This window comes from Stigmatopora argus, chromosome 16 (genome assembly GCF_051989625.1).
Source record: "Stigmatopora argus isolate UIUO_Sarg chromosome 16, RoL_Sarg_1.0, whole genome shotgun sequence".
In the NCBI taxonomy this organism is placed as follows: domain Eukaryota; kingdom Metazoa; phylum Chordata; class Actinopteri; order Syngnathiformes; family Syngnathidae; genus Stigmatopora; species Stigmatopora argus.
Genome location: NC_135402.1, coordinates 3,707,020 through 3,724,129, shown reverse-complemented (window position 1 = coordinate 3,724,129; position 17,110 = coordinate 3,707,020). Strand labels below are relative to the sequence as shown.

Sequence of the window (17,110 nt, the reverse complement as noted above, 5' to 3'; positions counted from 1 at the left end):
TCACCCTTTTAAAATGATGACCTTCTATTAGCATATCCCTAAACCACACCATCCCATAATCACCTCTGCGACAGTGTTGAGAACTTCCTCCTTGTTGCCGAAGACATCTACGAGGGAGCGAGTGCGGTTCGTGATGTTCCCGATCAGGTCGTCTTTAGATTTAATGCTTCCATCCAGTTCCTGGCTCTTTTTCAAGAGGGATCTGCCACGCTAAAAAAACAAAAAACAAACACACTTTAAGAACATTCCACTAAAAAAATTCTGGCCAACTTGACGGGCTCACCTCGGCCAGCTCGTCAACGGCGTCCGTGCCATTGAGCCGTGACGTGATGTCGACGAGGCTGGAGCGCAACCTGGCATGGTCCTTCTTTTGGGCCTCGGAATCAGGGTCGCTTTCGTTCACCCACGCGCTCAGGTTTTGCTTCTGTTGCCGCATCTGGGTCATCCTGGTCCACATTTGGCGAGTTTTTCCCCCCTCCGAGCGATCACGTAGACGTCGATTGCATGCTCTCGATTAGCTTACCGGCGTGTCAGGTCCACGACGTACTCGTCGGTGGAGTTGTCCCGCAGGAATTCCGTCAGCGAGGCGAAGTTGCGCTTGGAAGCGGCGAGGGCCCGTCCGGCCACCATCTTGATTTGATCGGCGGCGTCTTCGTGCCTACAAAGTTGATGTATTTGTACAAAATGCTTATTTGTGTATTTGTATAGTACACGGGTATCAAACCCAAAAAGAAAAAAAAAGATTAAAAAATTGCATTTGTTGATTTAAAAAGGGGAAAATAATTAACTATAATATACATCTATAATGTTCATTTGAATTTGATTCTAAATCAGAAAGTCGGCACTTGTGATTTACTTTTTCGGGCCGCGCAAAATGATACGATGGGCCTGATTTGGCCCCCGAACCGCCATTTTGACACCAGTATAGGACAAGTGAATACAAGGGAATTCAAATCGCATAAAAATCAACCAAAACAACTGAAAATAAATAAAAGGCAAAGGTCATAACTTGGAATTTCTCATTGAGCTCATTGAGTTTTGAAGACCAACACTGAGACTTTGTAGACTATCCTTTGAATCACAAGAAAACCTGTTTGACAATTTTACGACCAGTGTAATAAAGTCCAGACTGATTTTTGGGAGAGAGCTGTGAATCTATCATTGCAATAATCCAATCTCCTGAGAATGAATGCACCGATAAGTTTTGTTTGTGGCTTGTGAGGATTGTAACCTGACAAAATTTCCAAAAAAGCACATAATACATTGTGGAGCTGATTTACTCACCTTTTGACAAGAATTTGAGACTCATTAACCATCATATTCCACTGGTTTGGTCCTGACTCAGCCCCAAAAGGTAATATCTAGAAGAAGAAAAAACGGGTTTTCACCAAAATGGCAGACTTTTGTTTTCTTTTAAGGACTTAACTCCCTACTTTATCTATATTTTGTAGTACTCCAATACATTATCGATTATGGTCAAAGTCAAGTCAAGTCAAAAGCCTTTATTGTCATTATACAACAGCTGCGTATAACAAAATTAGTGGTGCTACTCCACAAAGTGCGTGTTTCCCAATAAAAACATAAATAAGTAATTTAAAAAGTCACGTCCGACAAGGTAATTCTAAAATATTGCACAATCTAAGATATAGCACATTGTTATTGCGTCACATCTTGCTTAAAACGGCTCATTTTTTTCCTTGCTAACAATACATTGGAGCAATTAGAAAAAAATATATGGGTGTTTTTTTTCAATTTTGGTAGAACCATACGTTTTTAACCTAAAAAAAACCCTCCCACTACCCTCCCAAATGGATTTGACGCCTATCGCGGTCACTGGCACTGAAATGTCAAGGATGCCAGTTAAAATATAGATATGATGTTGTTTACCGTCAGTGGCAGCGAATGAATTGAATTCTCTTCAGAAGCTGAATTTTGATACTTTTCTTTTCCATGCGGATGACTGCTGAGATATTAGCGATTTGTACTTTGTGGCAAGTCATCAGTCTTTACCTCCAAACTCTGCCCCCACACAAAGATAAAACTAAAATGTGTCCACTCCACCTCGTTCAAATTTGGGAGGCAAAATATTTTCTCCGCGTCTCTAAACGCCCACTAAAATGTCCAAAATATAGCTCCCAAAATGCCCAATTCCTTTGCCCTTTTGAGCACATCTTCTTGAGGCTGATTAACATGGCCGCCAAATATCACGTTACAAAGGTCAACTCATTTTAGGGCCTGAATTTTCAATTTCTTCAAGAAATTAGCATTCACTCCCTTGTAAAAAGCACACTTTGCCGCCTGACTTGGATCAAAAGTAATGATAAAAACTTTCTTTGGAACGTAGCATCAGCCAATAATAAAAAAAATGGGTATAGACATGAAAGATATGCCTGTCAAAAAATGAAAAAAGGCTTTGAGGCTAAATTAAAATTGGTAAATATAAAATCTGGCAGCACAAAATGTTGGCCTGCCAGGTGGTGAGACTCACCTTTGTGAACTTGGAATAACTTGAATGTTTCCAAGTGGGCTGGGTGGCCTTTTCCCCTCCAGTTCTGTTTCCATTTCATTTGGGATGATGCAAATTTGAGAAAATGTGGAAATGTGGAAATAGAAAGCATACCTTCTTTCCCTGCCTGCACATTTTTTCCTTCCTTTCTTCTCCCTGCTACCTTTGCCTATCAAAGAGCTTGGATGGGGACTGAAAACATTTGCATTGGTGGGATTTTGAGGATCGGTATAGATAGCTTTTTCGAGTAACTCTTATTTCGGAGCAGAGCTCAAACACCGATGGCTAAAAACAGACTATCTGCTAATGCGTATTGATTTAGACATGAAGGTCATTTTTAGAGCTCACCTAAACTGAAAAAAGTCAAATTTCTGGTAAAATATTGTCCTTTGTGGTTGCCATCGTTACAAAAAAAAGGAAGAGTGAAAAGTTTACTGTTAGATTAATGGCAACCTGTCGTAAAAAGAACTAAATTTCAATTGTTATGCTGGTGACATGACGGTTCTCCCTTTTTGATTCTCACCTATCTGGGTTTTGACTCTATACTATAGAGTCAAGAGGTCTCCAAACCGGTCCTGGAGGGCCGCTGTGGGTGCAGGTTTTTGTTCCAACCGATCCAACACAAACAGTTTAACCAATGAGGTTTCTGCTGAAAAAAAGAAGCACCTTACTGCAATCCACTGATTGCACTTCTAGGATACCAGATTGGTGGAAAGGTTTCCTATTACCGGTTGGAACGAAAACCTGCACCCACTGCGGCCCTTTCTGGAATAGTTTGGGGACCACTGCTCTATAGTGTTACTGCAGCAGTCATACGTGCTGACTACTGTGCTAACAGTCTGCTCTCGTGTTCAATGCCAGTAAGTAAGCTTTCCTAGCATTCTGCTAATTGATTTTCAAATATATATATATAAATGACAGCATACCAAGGCCTCCAGGTCTTTTGTGGCCTGCTCCAATTTCGCTCGGGACTCCACGACAACCGTCGCCATCGCAGACAAACTCCTACACACGCTTCTCGACTTCTTTTCTCCTTCCTCGGCGCCGATGCTACAGTTAAAGGTGGTTTCTAGATGGTGCAGCTGGACCTCAAGGGCGCCCCTGGACGTCTCCAGTGAGCCAAATTGTTGTATGAAGACCTCCCGAGTCTCTGGAAGCAGAGTTGCAAATCCAGCATGAGGCAGTGGGACGGCACCCTCGTGAGAGTGTCATTGGTTTTTGGTGAAATATTCAAATCACTGGAGGTGGTACCTTGGATGGCTAGAAATTCTTCCAGCGCATTGGGAAGTCCTTCGCCGTCCCGCTGGTTCTGGTGAGTCCCGTCTTTGGGATCTCCCGGCGGGGGACGCCGTGTCCCCAATCGGCCGTGGCAATCGAAGCGAGCCAGGAGCTTCTCGGCGTCCCGCAGGCGTGTCCTCAGCTTCTCCGCCTGGAGTGACCACCATTCAAGCGCAGGCAGAACATGTTAGGAAATGTAGATTTCGGACACAAACAATGAATAATGAAGTACAACTACAAGAGTAGTGTATGTCCGCCGCACTGCCCGTAAAACCCAGAATTTTTCCTCTTTGGCTTTTTTTCCCACTATGAATAAATGAGACAGATACTAGATAGGAGGATGAAGTGGCTTGAAGGAATTTTCCACTGTAGGATCAAATCCCGAACAGAAGATTTACCCGCCCTGTTTCCCCTCTGTTGCACTGCCTTTAAAAAAAAACGCAATTTATCATTCAGTGTCAAGAGGAAGCTAAAAAAAAAATCAGGACAACAAAAAAAAAGCATGGCATGAATCTGTTCCGTTTCATCCCATGGCGAGAAATGTGGTATTACGACAGAAGCAATGAATAAATGAATAACAACGGCGAGATAAGCATGGAATCAAAGAGTGCGACATATCTAACAAAGAGGGACATGGATTTCACCAAATCTAAGGTGAGGACAAGGGAAGAAAAGTGGACGATATTTGTCACCTGGAGGTCTCCTAAAATGTTACCCAATTAAAAAAAATGACAATAACTGAACTATCACAAGCAGAACTGTCGATCATGGCTAGTTTAATAATGCTACACTATTTATTGTTCAAAATGGTTGATAAAGAGTAAAAATAAAAATGCTTTGTGGCCTTCATTGTAATCAAAGCAGCAATCCAAAGTTCATATTGAAGAAAAAATGATATTTTGGAGTGATAATTAAATATTGATTTAACTTCCTGGGTCATGTGAGGTCACGAGACAGTCAAACCCAAGTTCAGTCTTATTCCTGATATTCAAATATATATATATTTTTTATTATTATATTCTGCATGCACTTTATAGCCGTATTTCAAATTTTTGAATTGTTAATTGCTCAAGCTTTTCTATTGAACACTTTTTACTCATCATGGGGATTCAGATGTTGACAAAATGACAAAACCTTAACATGGATACAAGAGAATAGAAAAACTATAGATAACATGCTAGCAAAGTGCAAAAATATGCAGGTTAATCTGAGTGTAGATTTTTTTTCAAGTCATCTGAGAACGCAAGATTAATTAGAACATTCATTACGACTACGCCTATTTATTGTCACCTTTTTTTCCAAAATGGATTTTAGTCCTAAACATGCTCTGCTATCATTTTAAAGTTGTATATTTCACCGCATTATTATTATTATTATTTTTTATCTAGAACTGTACCTATTTACTTTCTTTGGAGATCTGGTTTGAATTCCATTTTCCTCAATTGTTTATGTGAGGGAATTGTGAGAGGAGATTTTGGAGGTTTTTCAACTGAGCGTTCATTCCAGCTTCTAAATATTATTTCTAGACTGTTGGAAAAAAAACGCACCTCTTGCTGCACCAAGCCGTAGCAGGCGGGACACTCCTGGCACTGGTGTGAGCCTCTGTCGTGGAAATAGTTGGCCTGGCATTTGTCACACTTGGCGCCGGTGAAGCCGGCCCGACACGGACACGTGCCGTCGGCGCGACACTGCATGGAAATGGCACCCATGGGGTCGCAATCGCAGGCTGGTTGGGGGAAAAAGATGAAAAAGCCTTTATTTTTATGCCTAAACTAACAATCAAGCGTGTACCTCTGCATCCTCGTGACGAGAAGCCAAAGAATCCCATTCGACACGCGTCACACAAACGCCCCTCCACGCCCCCTCGACACGGGCACTCTCCCGTGATCGGGTGGCAGGCGGCGGACGTGGACCCGACGGGGTGACACTCGCACCTGGAGCGAGTCGGATGTCAGACGTGTTCCCGAAATCCCTTTTCCCGCGTCTGCTCACCTCTCGCAACCGGCGCCGTGTCGGAGGTTAAAAAAGCCTTCCTCGCAGCGGCTGCAGTCGCGCCCGGTCACATGGTCCAAACACTGGCAAGTTCCCGTCCTGGGGTGACACTCCGTGACGTGGCTGGCGGTTCCCGCAGGATGGCAGTTGCACGCTGGAGAAGACAAGGACAAAATATTTCATACCGCCAGGAATTTTAAAGGGAGTTATGTAACACTGACTAAGTGGCTCCAAAAACAAACGAACATATTTTGGACGCAAATGCATCCATAAAAGGGACACAAAAGCCTTCAAAATGAAATGAGTTCCTCATTAAGATTCCTTTCACAGTTGCCTTGGACCCCGGCCACTAAAAATATTTTAGGACACTTCAGGGTGTATATTTTGGGTCATATTGTTAATTTTGGGGTCATTCATGGATTGAAAAATCCATGAATGACCCCAAAATTAACACCCTGTTATGTCCTAAAATGTGTAGGAAGGAAGTGACCCAATATCAACAGGTAGTGACCCAAAAATGAATACTGAACAAGAAAGTGAGCTAAAATGGCCTAAAACCAACCTGAAATAATCCTACATGTATAGTGAGTATGTTAGCATGCTATCCAAAAGTTGTTCCCTACTAAAATAAATTAGACATTATTGTCAAATCTTTGTTAGCTGGAAAAAAGTGGGTGTTCCTTGATTAATTATTTTGAGTAGAACACCTAGTAAAACTAGTAAAACAAATGACCAAATTTGATTGCCAATTTAGTTTTTCAAATTAAATTATATTACTGCGGTCATTCTAAAGTTTGGACTTGGTGACCAATTCATAATAAGTACTTTTCATACAATAATGAAACCAGTCTGTCGTTCTGGCGGCGACTCACGTTTGCACTTTGGTCCGGGCCCTTGGCTTCGAGCGTCGCCATAGTAACCTCGGCGGCATTCCTGGCAGCGGTCGCCTTCGCTGTCCCCCGTGCACTTCAGGCAACGTCCGGTCAGGCGGTCGCACACGCCCACCGCGTTAGGGTCCGCGTTGCCGTTGCAGTCGCATCTGCCGCACGCCCTCGCGGCGCCCGAACTCCCCATCGGGTCGCCGTAGTAACCGTCATCACACAGCTGGCAGCGAATCCCTGCCGATAGATAGAACGACAATGTCGGAAACCCACCCGCGCTACCGTCGGCGGGGGCGGTCCACTCACCCGTTCGTCCGGCGGGGCAGTCGACGCAAACCACCAGATCGCTCTCTGCCACGTGAACGCAGCCGCTCCGGTAGGGGCAGGGGCACGGTTGGCAGTCGCCCGGCGTGCCGGTCAATGGGTTGCCGTAGTAACCGTCCAAGCAACGCTCGCAGCTCGGTCCCACGGTGAAGTCCGAGCATGTGCACTCGCCTGAAAAAAACTAAAATGTAAGATTCCATCGACACACACATGCAAGATTTAGCATTAGCATTTGAGCATTTAGTTAATTTTTCTGCCTGTGTGGGAGGCTTGTCTCAAAATTACGGTGCAGATGGAGTCGATGCCATAAAAAAAATCCTGTTATTCGCATTTTAACATGATTATGTTAATGTTTGTTTTTGGTTTTAAAGAAACTAAAAAAATTCCAAACACCCTAAATTGCCTAAACCTATGTATGAGGTGAGCGTGCCTTGCGATTGGCTGGCTACTGATTCAGGGTTTCCCCAGGCCAAAATGGGCTGGGTTAGGCTCCAGCACCCCCTGCGAACCTTGTGAGGATAAACAGTTTCAGAAAATGAATGACTTGAAACAAATTTGCTCCTAAAAATGCAAATGATCCTTTCAAGTTTTTTCCTCTGCTGCTGATATTTGTCCTTTTGGGGGGTTTAGCTCCTTCAAAACAAAATAATATCCAACTTCCTGTTCAATTCTGAGAAGCCATCTTGTTTTAATGTCCTCCTCAATCCTCCTCATTTTGTGTTGGTCAGTGAGACCTGCAGTGGGGGTCATTTTTTTCTTTTTTTTTTCTCCTTCTGGTTCCAATTTGGCCTCGTTTAGAGGAATTCCCTCCCCCACCCAACTTTTCCCCAAATTGGCCAACTTCTTTTCCCATTCCGAGCAAGAGACCGAGACCACTCAAATGCACGAGACGGCATGATAGACACGTCCCGCCAATTTGGGTTCCGCGCATCTGATGTCGGGCGCTATTTTTCACCGCGCACTTTCTAGGTGACGTGCGCTCGCGGAAACTAATGAGTTGTCGGACGCGTCTAGACTCCCAAAAAGTAATTCCAGGACACAGACAGGGCAATTCCGGCCCCTCGCCAGCCGAGGACGCTGCGCCCCTGACCTGAAAACAGTCTCCGACAGAGACAAGTGAACTCAGCTGGGCCATAATTGCTTGTGGGAAATCCAGAAAAATAAAAAAAAACCTTCAAGGGAGGGAGGCAATTCCCTCAAGCAAGCAGCAAGAAGATTAGCATTCCTGTGAAGTAGTCTTGGGTTTAAAAAACTAACAAAAACATATTTAAATCCTGGAGATGTTTGTGTCCATCCGGAAAGATTTTTTTTGCAAAATCCCAGACTAATTATGTTTTTTTCTTCATGCGTTATTATGCAGGAAGAGTGGGTGAAGATGATAAATCATGGAGGCGAGTGCTTATCTAATTGCATCCAGACTGAACATGACGCGTCGTACTGTAAAAAGTGTCTTCCTTATTCACTAGCAGCTTCATTTTAATCGTACATCTCGACACGGAATCGTCGCATTATTTATTCAAGGCCCGCAACAATGCAATATTCAACACACGACGAGATCAGGAAGCATTCATCTGCTTAATACCGAGCATGCTATGTAATACTTGCAGGGGGGGGGCGTCGGATTAAAGCTTTCCAGGGGGGGGTGCTATAATAATTACAAGTTTATGCCAAATCCCCCAGCAAGCAATAAAACGATTAAATGTGAACATTCCTCTATTGATGACGCTAAACGTCCAACCCATTCACAATCGGAGGGCAGGGAGTTAAAAAAAAGCTTTTTACAGCCACTCCTCCCAGTTTCAATGAAATGGACATCTGACGTCGTCAATGGCGGGGAGTGAATTTGTTACGATTGAACCAAAGTATAACCTTAACAAGGGGGGAGATGCTCACGGACCAAAAGGAAAACATAAAAAAAAGACAGAAAACACTTGAACGCAAACACAGGGTTTACGTACACAGATGTGATTTGATTAACGAGGCAATTGAAAACACCTGGGTCACCAGCAAGAGAACCAGAAAGGACAAAGCAGGTGACCTCCATCCACCAAACCAATTAAGCTTCAACTTATGTTTTGGTGCATTTTCTGTCAATGACTTTGAAGCTGTAATCTAACTCAAACTGAAATGGCGGCTTTGCTTTAACTGGTTGCCTGGTGAATTTATGATGTTTTTCGCAGAGGGAGGAACTAAGAATCATCTTAAAAAACAAGACGACGCTACGACACGGCTCCCCGATGAGCTGTGACAAATTTAACCGGGGTGGAAATGTGCTGACTTTAGCGAGTGTGAAAATGACTGAACGGGATAGGGGGCGGGGGAGGGGCCTTGGCGACAACGCCGCTGCCATTGACGGTGATAGACAAACCAGAGTTGCTCTAAAAAACGAACGCTGTCACATCACCCACACTTTCATTTTCAATATCAATACTTATAACACTAAAGTAAATGAGTTTGTCCAGTTTTTGCATCCTGTCCAGTACATCCAGGTTTTTAGGATTTTTTTTTCTGTCCACTATTTTAACACTCTTTGACCAAAAAACTCTCAAAAACCACCACTGAAAATTCGGCAATTGTAAAATTGACCATATCTGAAATCACATTTTTGAGGTTTTCACATCTAGAGGCATTATGGGAAATATGCTAAGGAGACAAAAATGTCTCCTTGATATTTTGGGCAGATGCCAACATCAAAACAAGGCTGCAAAATACACACAAAAATGCCAATACATTGACTACGGGATGAAATAAATCTAATCTAATTTAATCTAATATGTTTAACGTTAGGACGTCCATATTTTACCATTCTCAAGTCTTGGGACTCTTATAGGAAAAGCAACCGCACCAAACATAGACTATTGACTTTCCTGACCTGAATGAACCAAAGCATCTTATGCGGGCCATTAAAAACTACACAAGGATAAATAGTGAAATATTTAAATATATCAGAAGTGGTCACAACATGGCACACTTTGATGACTGGCCATAAAAGGACTAACTCCACAAGGTCGGGGAAGGACAAAACATCTCGCCCTTGAGATTCCCAGCGACCCGCCTACCGGTAAACAAATGTATAGACGCAATAACTCTCTCCCCGGATGGCACGATTTGTTTGCAGCCTCGGCGCTCATCCATCAACGACTGCCTTTTGCTAAGCACGTGGATCCCCGCAAGCAGACAAAAGCCCAAAACAAACAAATAAATAACATTCTTACAGTCCACAGTTGGGCACATGCTGGTTTGTCACGTTGACATTTGTGCGGGGCCAACTTTCCAGGGGAGGGAATAATTCAAAGCTCTTTTGCATGGCTTAAATGTCACAAGTGCTGCAGTCGTGAAGAGGAAGCCAAGAATCGCAAGTTGCCTTTTTTTTTGTTAACGGGGGAAAAAAAGGGAAAACAGGCTTCGGAAAAGGAAATACCTGTCTCGTTGCATCAATTGCCATACAATAAAACGCTTGGCTCATTAGCATGCAAGCGGCGAGTCATTGTTTACCCATAAAAGGGTCACGTATGCTTCCCGAATGGCCGTTTAAATGCCATTCCTTCAAGGCCGTCAATGCAAAAAGTGGAGTGCCGAGTTTATCCAGTCGCGCTATTTGTTTGATTTCGTTCTGGCCATCAGATGTTTGATCGCAAAATTAATTAATGTGGAGTTTTTACTAAATATCCTACTTGGAAAAGAAACATTTAATACATTCCAGAATCATTTGAGGAGATGTGAAACAAAGAAACGAGTTTATGCTTGGCTTAACATTATTTTTTTTTAAGCAATTGGCACTTTCAAAAGAGCATTAAATGACAATACAATAATAAAATAAAATACCTCAGTGTATTTCCAAACTTATTTCAATGTGCATTACCACCAACTCAGGCCATAAAATGTAAATATTACAATATACATACTATATAGCGTCGCAAAACAACCAAACATATTGATATAAAGAAAAAAATAATGGTCCCATATATATATTTCTTAAATAATAAATGAATTAAACAGTAAAATTACCTATATTTATAACTGTACCTATGATCACAGCCATTTAATAAAAGTGTATAGTCCCAATAAAAGGAATTATACAGCATTTTAAAAGTGAGCACAAAAATAGTAACGTCAATAAAAGATAAATTTTTTAAACATTTAATCAATGGCTGAACTAATTTTGCCAAAATATGAGAATGCCAGACTTAATTTATGGAAACCCAAAATTGCATGTTAACCTATATTCAAGTCAGTCAGTAATTCCGCGTTTTACAAAATAACTGTGCTTTTTTCTTAACTTAAGTCGGTTACATCTCATACTAGGACATTTATACTTGTTATTCATTCCTTTAGAATGGCAAAGTTAGCCCAAGGTTAAAAAAGTATCAATTTTATTGCGACAAAAGTTCAACCCAAACATCGGCAAGTTGATTTACCCACAGAGCCACCAAGTTATCTTTAGCCACGCATTCACCCTTTGAAGATAATAAACATGGCGCTTGTAACATGCATGCAAATGATGAAACAAGTGTTAAATACGGAACGTCCTCTCGAGTCCCTCTTTTAACCAATCCCATGGGTTGTCCTGTAGTGGCATGCAAGTGGAAAAGCGCCAACTAAAATTAGCCTCGCCGCCTGCTCGCCAGGCTTCGCTTTTGCGCATCAACAGAAAATTTAGTCGCCAACATGTCCCCGACCCGCCTAATTTCCGCCCTGAATCCTAATCACGGAGTAATCATGGGTGGAGCCAGAACACGAGGGAGGGAGTGGAATTTATTCAGCCGGGTTGCAGCTCGCTAATCGTGATTTATTAACAGGCGGCGAATGGCGTGGCTTTTTTTTCTGTTTGCAGTCGTGCAACAGCAGCACATTCCAAAGGTTAATATTTGCACTGGAAATGAGCAATGTTGCCCCAAATCGACACGGGCTAATGACGGAACTTTCTGATTCTGATTGTATTTTCTTTCATTGGACTACAATCAAACGAGACGCACTCAATTAATCTCCCGAAGTTGACGGCAATAGACGTCTAATGCATTCCAAATTTCAAACGAGTGATTTCAAAAGAAACCTTTCCATTAAAGGGACAAGATTTGCACCATTACTAATAAACATATATTGATTATACTCGACAAATAAATGTGAGAGCTGCAATAATGGATCGATTTAATCAAGTAGTTGAATAAGAAAAAAGCTTCAATTTAAATTTGGTGCATCCTTTCAAAAGATTTCTGTATTCATAGTTCGTTTTGAAAGTGCTTTATTTAGTTTTATCATTTGTGAGCATACACTGGACTCTGACTCATTGATTACAGGTCATGTAAAATCAGAATATTTGTTGTTTTATGGCCCTTTCGGGAGGACGTAATGTATATTTGCAATATTTTAAATGTTTTCATGCATAAGAAATGGATGTATGTCCTGTTTCAAGTGTGTCACATGCCTATTGTGTATATAAATATCGATTTAAATTAGAAGAGCGAATAAAAGTAGCTTGAACATTTTTCAACCCAAAATATTGTGCAAACCGGCTAAAATGACAATGAAATAGAAGGACAAAATAACTTCAGTTTAAGTCAAATACATGGGCTTTTGCCAATGACGATTTCTGACATATAGTCAGAAATGGTCATTGGCAAAAGCCCATGTATTTGACTTAAACTGACGAAACTAAAGAGCTGGGCCACGAAGACCAAATGAGAGCAGGTGCGACGAGGAATAAGGAAGATGTAAAAGAGCGAGAACAATCCGACTAGTGTTTGAGAGCAGCAAAAGAGTCTCTCCCGACTTGACGAAATGCAAGCAAATGAGACATCGTTGGCGTCACGCCACATACTAACTGGCCTAATCAAACACTTGTGCCACAGATGCACTCAGAAAAAAATAGTAGTGGCACAAGATTTAACAAACTTACAGATCGCTGCCAACCCTCCCATATAAAAAATGATTGGACGTATATCCCTATCAGTAGAGGTAGACGAGTTTATAAACTTTTTTTTATAATCTCAAATATCACCCAACATATAAACATGCAATGAATTATCTTAGCATTATTTAAATATGAAGGCAATATTAAATGCTGCCTGAATGCTTCTTTGCATAACAATACGACATTTTCCAATATGACAAAGGTCAATTCAATGTGTAGACGTAACGCAATGAAGTAAATTTCTGCTAAAGCAGTCATAAAGAAAGCTATTTTGGACTTTTTCTTGCTGAAATTTCAGACATTCCAAAATAAACCAATTGTTGCATCGTGACCCAACCAACCAATCGTCACCTCCGACTTATTTATCACAGTATGTTAGAGTCTAACGTTGAAATTTCCCAAACATCAAAATCTGTTGGAACATGCTCCAGTCTTACTTGAACTTGTTTAACCCCACCCCTTATTAATTCATCAAAATCACCACATCAAACCCTACGATAAAGTCACCATGAAAGTGAATAGCCGTTCGCGTCTGCTAACGGTTGAGATCGAGGAATGATAAAAGATGAGAGAACTATCCATCTGCTTTCTTCCAGAAAGAAGCTTACCTCCTTTAGCCCCTCCCCCATTTGCGAGATGGTGTGAAAAACACTCGAGAGCGTCCTCGTGCACTCCCGTCAATATAAATAAATAAGCTCGCCGTGTTTGGGCCGCCCGAGAGATGCCACTTTACTATTTTACGGGACATCGCTCGTGGGAAGTGAATTCGAAAAGACCCCCCAAAAAGATGGCGTCGTGAATTATGAAGAGGAAAAAAAACAGTCGAGTCCTGCTAATCAGGATTTGTGTTGAAAGTTAGGGAGTGTTTGTTAATGGCTTACCGGATTCTGGGTGGCAAATCCCGTGCCCGTGGCAGTCGCACGGGACACACGTGGAGAAGGGACCCCCGCCCGGGACGTCTCGGGTGAACCCGGGCGCGCATCGCTCGCAGAACTGACCCAGAAAGCCAGTGGGACAGCGGCAGGTTTCCACCCAGGGGGCAGGGGGCGCCGTCGGGTCGGTGGTGGGAGACGCGGAGGTCAAGGTCACCTCGCAGAGCTGCGACGTATCTACAGGTGAGGGACAAACTGACATTGAATCATTGTGTGACGGGACGGATGTCCAATCCGTAGGCAAAATGGAGTTGGCATTAAAATGGTTCCAATAGGCGTATATTCTTTCTCCTCTGCAAAAATTGTCGATCACAGTCAATGGAAGTCAATGAGGGAAAGCTTGAATTTCATCTGGCTAAAATGTTCATGTATTAATTCAACGAGTGGCACAATAATAAGTCAAATAATCGTGTTTGGATCATTACTGAATGTTTTGGAGACCTTGGTCATCATCAAATTGTACAAAAGTTTAACATCAACAATTTGAGTTGAAAAATAGAATTTGGACATATACCACACTACTTATTGATCTATTACTATTTATTGATTATTTGTTTATCATTACTATAAATTGATTATCTATGTGTTTGTTTTTTGTGCACTACATGGTGAAACCTTTAAATCTCATTATACTTGTATAATGACATTAAAAGCATTCAATTCAATTAAATCATTTTGAATTAACCCAAACAATGTTGTAAAACGACCCTAATTGCACACTCTATCCACTTCTGGCTGTGATTAAAATTCTGAAGGTAAACGCTGGGGGCGGGGGCTATGGGGGGGCTATGGCGCACCGCCGAATAGAAGGATAGGCCGGGACCGTCTTATTATCCCGTCGCAGCGTAAACGCACCCGCCTTTCATTAAAACGGACGGAATGTCGGCGAGGGCGACTCGTTAGAAGCGGTCACGCTCCGCCTGGCTCGCTCACGTCGTCCTCATTACGCCGCCAATCGTTTTCATCTGTCAACCGGAGAGCGTCACGAATCGGCCCGAGAAAAAGGCCAATGGATTCCCCGGGTGTGGGAATGGGAAAAAAAGACAATTCCCACTGAAAAGGGCGACTCTGATTAGCTGCCATTGACATTTTGACTGGAATGTTTGTTAAATGTTTGCTCGTCTAATCCAATAAAAACAAAGCATAAACAAAAGCGGGAGTTTTCCTGCGTTTGGCAACTTACAGTTAAGTCCTCCGGCGTTGCTGACGCGGAGCGCCGTGGTGTTGCGCAGGAGGCGTCCGAACTCCCAGGCGGACACTTTGGGCGTCATCTGGTTTTCGCCAAGCCTGCCAAAAACACAAGATTAGATTAGATAACTTTATTCATCCCGTATTCGGGAAATTTCATTGTCACAGTAGCAAGAGGGTGAGAATACAGACACAGACAAAGACATAAATAAATAGGTAATTAATAAATAAACACATCCTGTTATATCCCAACAGATGAAACAATCTGACGAGAATCTGCCCAAACCCACGTATGCACTTGACACCAAGACGGAAGATCTAAATATGCTGACTTTGACAAGTCGGGGTGTCGCCACGCTGCAGTTTTACAGTGCCGGCTGTTGGGTGACATGTCGGACGTGTATTCTCACGCCGTGTTTTATTGCCTTCGCCACAGGTGCTGCGTCAGCTCCTTCCCCAAAGATAGATGACGCCATCTTAGAGCAAAGTACAGTCAACACCCGCTACATCGCCGTTGATCGTTTTCGCCTCCCGTAAATCATCTTTCAAGCGAATTTGGACTTAGCGGGGCCTTCCGAAAAATCGCGGGTTCGATTGCGCCACTCCCAATTTCAACGGATTGCGCGTCTGGTTTGTTTCTACACCAGTGGACCGACATTTTAGGTCTGGTCCTTCACAAAACTCTATCCTTGGGTGACTACAAATCCAAAATCTTAAAGTGTAACAGTCTCGCAAACTTTGAAAAGGGTGTGAATTCTCAAAGTGTGGCGAGCTCTGGCATTGCCGTGTGTCTTAATGAGCATGTACTTCATTAAAGAGAGGCAATTACAAAGCCAGGGCCCTCAAGGGAAGCTGCATTCACTAAGCTGGTCAGACAGAGATAAGCGACCCATGTGAATAAAGTCGGCGCCGCCTTGGCCCCAACGGGTAGGCTTTGTCAAGCTGTAATCAGCGGCGGGCAGAGACAAATTCTCATCCAAACTGAGCTCGGCGAGCCGGGAATCGCTAGATCGTCATCGAAGAAAAGACCCAGATCATCCGCAATGGTGTCGACGTGCCCGGTGACATCGACAAAGACGGCGATTTCTTCATCCGTTGACGTTTCACCCCTAAATTGTAGATATTCAAGTAAGAATTTGATTTCCACTCCGTCACATGTGAACCTGGGGAACGTGATGTTTTTTTTCTTCCATCCATTTTCAAAACCACTCTGGAAACAATCCTGGGCAACTTTGGTCTCAAGACAAATTACACCCGGAACTGGTCGCCACTCTGTCGCTTTAACTCACTTGCTAGCCTTTTTTTGCAGAGGATAAAGAATACATGCTCAGGAGTACTGTTTCAGTTATTTTCTTTTTAACTCATTCGCTGTCACTAATGCACTAATAGTCATTTTCTACAGAAGAAAAAGAACATATGCAGTTCCACTGTTCCAGTCCCCCCAAAAATTAGACATCTATCCCAGTCAATGGCAGTAATAAACTGAAATATACTATCACGTAAATTTCCCTTCATAACAAGCGTGCCAGGCAGGTAATCCCTCACAATAAACACGTCTTCACTCTACTCCCCCCTTTTTTCTTATTAAAACAGCGTTCTGTATGGAAAAAATAAACATGACGGTATTTTTTGTCTCCCGTTGCAACCAATCATCTCATCTTTTCATCTTTTGCCTCCTGATCTTAAATCCCACCGCATCAATTTAATCCACCGCGCCGCTAAGGCGCCATGATCTTTGTTGTTGCCGCCGTTTAACTAGCTAAGATATTTAGTGATCCAGAATTTGGATGCTGTCAGTCAAGAGAGTCAAGAATGTGTACTGTCGCTCATGTTTATTTAATCAAGGCGCTGATTTGCGAGCCTTTGATTATTCTGGATATTGCGGCAACAGATGGACGCGTGTGGATTTCACGTTCATTTACAAGAAGAGTGCTTACACTCCCGTATTGGCCCGAATATAAGACGACCCCGATTAGAAGATGATTTTTTCCCAAGACTCAAGTTTGAAAAAAGACTTTTTGAACACCAAAATCAATTATTAACAGAAAATAATGACAGTAATTCTGAAATATATATATATATATATATATATATATAT

At 42.4% G+C, this 17,110-nt stretch overlaps 1 protein-coding gene across 1 annotated transcript in view; it reads right to left on the bottom strand.

The window, feature by feature from the left end:
- The window catches only part of lamc3 (laminin, gamma 3), a 52,060-nt gene that overhangs the window by 3,106 nt on the left and 31,844 nt on the right, over nt 1-17,110 (bottom strand). The window contains exons 12-24 of the mRNA XM_077622555.1: nt 15,008-15,111; nt 13,774-14,001; nt 6,964-7,152; nt 6,649-6,894; nt 5,777-5,930; nt 5,576-5,718; nt 5,332-5,510; nt 3,758-3,935; nt 3,433-3,656; nt 1,285-1,361; nt 524-658; nt 284-446; nt 64-210 (exon numbers count right to left, since the gene is read on the bottom strand). Coding sequence (XP_077478681.1) covers nt 64-210; nt 284-446; nt 524-658; nt 1,285-1,361; nt 3,433-3,656; nt 3,758-3,935; nt 5,332-5,510; nt 5,576-5,718; nt 5,777-5,930; nt 6,649-6,894; nt 6,964-7,152; nt 13,774-14,001; nt 15,008-15,111 — 2,167 coding nt within the window. The remainder of the gene's footprint in view (nt 1-63; nt 211-283; nt 447-523; nt 659-1,284; nt 1,362-3,432; nt 3,657-3,757; nt 3,936-5,331; nt 5,511-5,575; nt 5,719-5,776; nt 5,931-6,648; nt 6,895-6,963; nt 7,153-13,773; nt 14,002-15,007; nt 15,112-17,110) is intronic.